This window comes from Simochromis diagramma, unplaced genomic scaffold (assembly GCF_900408965.1).
Source record: "Simochromis diagramma unplaced genomic scaffold, fSimDia1.1 OVJJ01000304.1, whole genome shotgun sequence".
NCBI classification, from domain to species: Eukaryota; Metazoa; Chordata; class Actinopteri; order Cichliformes; family Cichlidae; genus Simochromis; species Simochromis diagramma.
This window is the reverse complement of record NW_024387030.1, coordinates 20,915,429-20,920,479: the sequence shown is the minus strand read 5'-3', so window position 1 is coordinate 20,920,479 and position 5,051 is coordinate 20,915,429. Positions and strand designations below refer to the sequence as shown.

Genomic DNA, 5,051 nt, shown 5'->3' with positions numbered 1-5,051 from the left:
ACCTCAGCCTGTCCTGACCGTGTCCGCGTGCCCTCCGGATCCCCTCTCCTCTGTTTATTTTCCCGGGATGTAAACAGTTTTGGAGACGCCGAAGGGGCAAATATTTGAATCGGAGGAGTGTAAATATGAGGAGCGGCGGGGATTTGGGTTTACGCATGCACGGTGTGTGTTTTCCAGCTATGGTTTTTTGGTTTAGGTGGGGGAGAGAGTGTGAGAGGGGAGGGATGAGGGGAAGGCACACGAGTGTTGATAAGGGTGAGTGTGTTTTCTACGCTGTAAAAAGTGTCCGATTTGGCGGCGTAAAAAGGCTCTAAAGTTTCATTTTCTCTATAAAAAAATGTCAGGTGAATAGACGAGTGGGTTTTAAAAAAGCTCCATTTTTTATTCGAGTTTAATCCGTTTACAGTTCAAGGGTATGATTTCGCAGATGAGATTAATACGAGGACAGGGAGCATGAGTTTGAAGAAGAATAGTCTAACATCCAACGAAAATTTCGAAGCAAACGATTCGCTTTGGAAACCATAAAAACAGACTAGTTCCTGTCGCAGTTCGATGTTCATTTTGATCAAATTTCGATTCGTTAGGACAGAAACCATGAAATGTATCGGGAAGGTGGGCATTTTTTGCAGCGTGCAAGGCATTGGTGGATGTGTGTGTTTCCCTGTGCGTCATGATTGGCTGAAAGCGCAGAGGACGCCTTAATATTTAATACTAATGTTCCCCTGGTTGGCTGAGGACTGGAAAGGTCCAACCAATGTTTTTTTACTTGCTTTAGTGGCTGTGGCTCCCTAATTAATTGCAGCTATCTGTCTCCTATCGATGTGTGTGTACATGTGTGTTGTGTGTGTGTTTCCTTTTTTCTCCCCAAACCGAACATGAAATAGTTTGTTGGGCTATACTTTCTTTCTTCCTATCTATCCCCCCTTCCTTCCTTCCCGTCCTGGTTCGCAGGCAGAGACAGGACAGATTGAAACCCAGCTGTGATCGTCGCTTTTGGTCGTTGCCATTTTCCCCCCTTATTGCCCGGTGATGTTGGATATGGGAGAGCGCAAAGAGGTGAAAATGATTCCTAAATCGTCGTTTAGTATAAACAGTTTGGTGCCCGAGGCCGTTCAAAGCGACAACAACAATCACCAGAACCAGCATCACCACCAAAACCACCTTCACCACCACCACCAGAACCACCACCACCGGCCCGGCGCCGCGGACGAAGCCGAGCAGAAAGCTCCTCTTCCCGTCGCGCAGCCGGACGTTAAGGCGGACTCTAAAAGTGACTCCTCGAGACAGGAGAGCTGCCCGGACGAGAAGGAGAAGCAGGAAGAGAAAAAGGACGCAAAGGACGGAGACGGCGGCGCTGGAGGGAAGGACGGAGAGAAGAAAAGCGGCAAGTATGAAAAACCTCCTTTTAGTTATAACGCTTTGATAATGATGGCCATCAGACAGAGTCCGGAGAAGCGGCTCACTCTGAACGGCATTTATGAATTCATCATGAAAAACTTCCCGTACTACCGGGAGAACAAACAGGGCTGGCAGAATTCCATCCGACACAATCTCAGCCTCAATAAATGCTTCGTCAAGGTGCCGCGGCACTACGACGACCCGGGCAAGGGGAACTACTGGATGCTGGACCCTAGCAGCGACGACGTTTTCATCGGCGGCACTACCGGGAAACTCCGACGGAGGTCCACCACGTCCCGAGCCAAGCTGGCCTTCAAGCGGGGTGCTCGGCTGACCTCTGGGCTGACCTTCATGGACCGAGCCGGCTCCTTGTACTGGCCCATGTCCCCCTTCCTCTCTCTACACCACCCGCGGGCAGGCGGCGCCCTCGGCTACAACGGGACCTCATCGGGATACCCGGGTCATCCCATGTCCTACAGCACCATGCTCACCCAGAACATGAGCAACAACCACTCGTCATTCCCATCCTCCAACGGGCTCAGCATGGACCGGCTGGTCGGGGGGGATCTCCCCTACGCGACGCACCACCTGACAGCGGCGGCCCTGGCGGCCTCGGCGGTACCCTGCGGCCTCTCCGTGCCTTGCTCCGGGGCCACTTACTCCCTGAACCCCTGCTCGGTGAATCTACTGGCCGGACAGACCAGTTACTTTTTCCCTCATGTCCCACACCCCTCCATGACCACGCAGTCCGGCGGCAGCGGCGGCACCTTGCAGGCCGCCCGGGCTTCGGCCTCCAATTCCCCGCAGGCTCCGTCCTCCTCCTCGCTGCCCTGTGACTCTCTTAGGCCCGCTCTGTCCGGCTCTCTGCCGGCCTTCTCCTCAGGACTTTCCGGGGGGTTGTCTGACTATTTTACGCATCAGAACCAGAGTTCAACCTCCAACCCGCTTATACACTAACACCCCAAACCCTCACCCCCAGCCTCACCCCTCCACTTTATCCCACCTCACCTCTCCATCCATGCATCCATCCCCTCATTCTGCCCTGAAGGAGTGAGAATCTTTAAGTGACTGGAACTGTAAGTTGAACATTTTACACTGAACATTTACATTGTACAAAAAATGACAAAATTATTATAAACTACCTACTATAGAAAAAAGAGAAGAGGCTTAAAACTGCAAAACAAAAAAGAGCAGCACTGAGAAACTAACAGAAAGCAGCCCTGAAGTTTCCAGGTATTTTTTATTATTATTATTATTATTATTATCTTAATTGTTATTATTATTATTGTTATTATTATTATTATTATTGCTTCTTCTTCTGCTCCATCTTCTCCAGCAGTTTTAATTTTTGTGTACATAATGTCTGTTCCTATAAGTGTCCGGGGTTTGTCTCTGTATAGTACTGTCAGTCAGCGACGTGCAATGTGATCTGAGATAAAAAACAAAACAAAACAAACAAAAACACAAAAAACAGAGAGCGTGAGGAGAGCTGCAGGCTGATTTTTTCTGTTATTATTATTGGAGGAGGTATTACTTTTATAGAATGTGTATTTAAAATAGTTTCGTCTAATTTTAAGATTTAAAAGGGTAAAATAATAATAATATCTCTGATAGCCTGTTTTGCCCGCATTTTTGCAGTATTATAGGTATCATGCGGGGTTGAAGAAAAGCGGCGGAGAGTGATTTTATTTTACAAAATTGAAACACATTTTTTATATATTTTTTTTAATTTTTTGTTTCTAGCGACTCTGCCTCCCGCAGTTTAAAGTCCCGAGACTGTTTCTCCACTCGTTTAATTTCCCAGTTGAAAACTGCTAATGTACTTTCTATAGACCAAAGAATCGGTTTTTTAGGATTTTTAGAGTCAGTATTCAGCTGCATAACACTACAGGCCTAATGTGGAAAGAATTAAGGACTGAATGAGTGAATGAATGGATGGGAGAAGGTGTGGATGACGGAGTGAATGATGCCTCCCTCACTGCAGAAAATATCCATTTAAACGAGATTTATATTGCTTTTTTGCAGTCTTTTTAAATTAGCTGAAACGTAAATGGAGTTTGGTGGCGCCGATTTTTTTCAGCGTCATCAGCGAAGGATTGTTAGTGCTGCTGGAGAGATTTTTTTTTGCCTCCTGTTGCCTGTTTTTTTTTAAACCTTTTGAATTTAACTGCTCGTGCTATAGAAAATTCAGATTTCAAGGCTGAATATTGAGCACAAATTTCTCGTTTTGCTGATGGATATTTTCCGCAGTGCAACCTGTGATGTGCTTTTTTTGACTGTAAACGTGATCGCCGATAAAAACGGACGTTCACGCTTCTTTTCCTTTTATTTACTTTTTGTATTATTAGTAAAAAAAAAAGCGAGCGAGAGAGAAATGTCTATTTGTAAGTTGAATGTGGGCTTTTGCTTTTCTGTTTTTCTATAAAAGGAGGAACGATGTAAAAACCCGTTTGTTTGACAAGAAAAAAATGCCTCATTATCTAATACTACTTGGAATGATTGTCCTTTAATTGTCGTCTCTAAAAAAATTTTCATGGTTGTGATACTATTGTGGTCTTATTCTTATTCCCGTGTTTGTCGCTTACAAAAGTTTAAAAAAAGAACAAAAAAAGAAAAAAAATAATCATAAAAAATAAAAATAAAAGAATAGGTTACATTCATAACTAATGAAAATCCTTTTGTCTTTTTTTATTCCTGCCGTCCGTGTTTTCACTGATTTCACTGAAAAGCACAAAAATCAATTTAGGATTATTATTGTTCATATTTTTTTTAAACAGCAAAACCACCTTTTTTTCTTCTAGATTTTAACTTAAATTTTGGATTTTCTTAATCAGATTCTGAATTATGGTTTTATGGAGAGCAAACATCATTTGATTCATTTGTGGGCTAAGGTCGATATCCCACCTCATCCACACGAGTGTTTTCCGTTTATGTTTTCCTGGAGTTTTAGTTGTTCTTGTTTACGCACACATCTGGGATTAAAAAAAAATTCAACCTGTGCGTTACAGCTTTTACACGTGCAGATTTATGCGCGTCTCGGTGAAAAAACTGTCAAATGATGCAACGGGAGGTTGCGTTAAGGCTGCTGAAGCCTGACTGACTGTGTGAGGGTCTTTTGGTGTTTCAGGTTGTGACATTTTCTCCTTCTGAGCAGTGAAATCTGAGGCGCTGGAGGCTGTGGCCTCTGGGTTTGTGTGCAGCCCCCCTCCACCCCCTCCCTAATAATGTCATCTTTGCACTGTTTTATCATCATATGTTTGTTTGGTTTAAACTGCTCACAGCTCAAACCACCGTACACCAGTTGTAAGGAGCTCCAGTTTTTTCAGTCTTTTTTCCAAAGAAAAGTCAGGATGTGAGAGTAGATTTGAGCGCTGTGTCACTGATGCGTTTTAGTGTTTTAAATGCGGCTTTTCTTGCTCACTTTGCTCAGTTCTGTTTGTTTTTTTAAGCCCCAGAGCAGAAACTTTCTGGATATTTTCCCCTTTACATTTTCAGATTTGACATCTTTCCTAAACAAGAGTCAGCTTTTGCAGGCTAATTGTGGTCACTGGTGTTCTTTCTTTGGCGCTGTGCAGTGTTTTCGTCTGTCTGTGGCTTTTTATGTGTTAACAGGTGATGACTTTGATGGTGAGATGACTCTTCTTCTCTGTTTT

The 5,051-nt window shown here is 44.1% G+C and overlaps 1 protein-coding gene across 1 annotated transcript; it reads left to right on the top strand.

Annotated features, from left to right (window-relative positions):
* Positions 1-294: 294 nt before the first annotated feature.
* On the top strand, positions 295-3,746 carry foxg1a (forkhead box G1a). The gene has a single exon (XM_040042739.1). It carries the CDS (start codon positions 1,030-1,032, stop codon positions 2,353-2,355), a length of 1,326 nt encoding a protein of 441 aa, XP_039898673.1. The 5' UTR covers positions 295-1,029; the 3' UTR covers positions 2,356-3,746.
* The last annotated feature ends 1,305 nt before the right edge of the window (positions 3,747-5,051 follow it).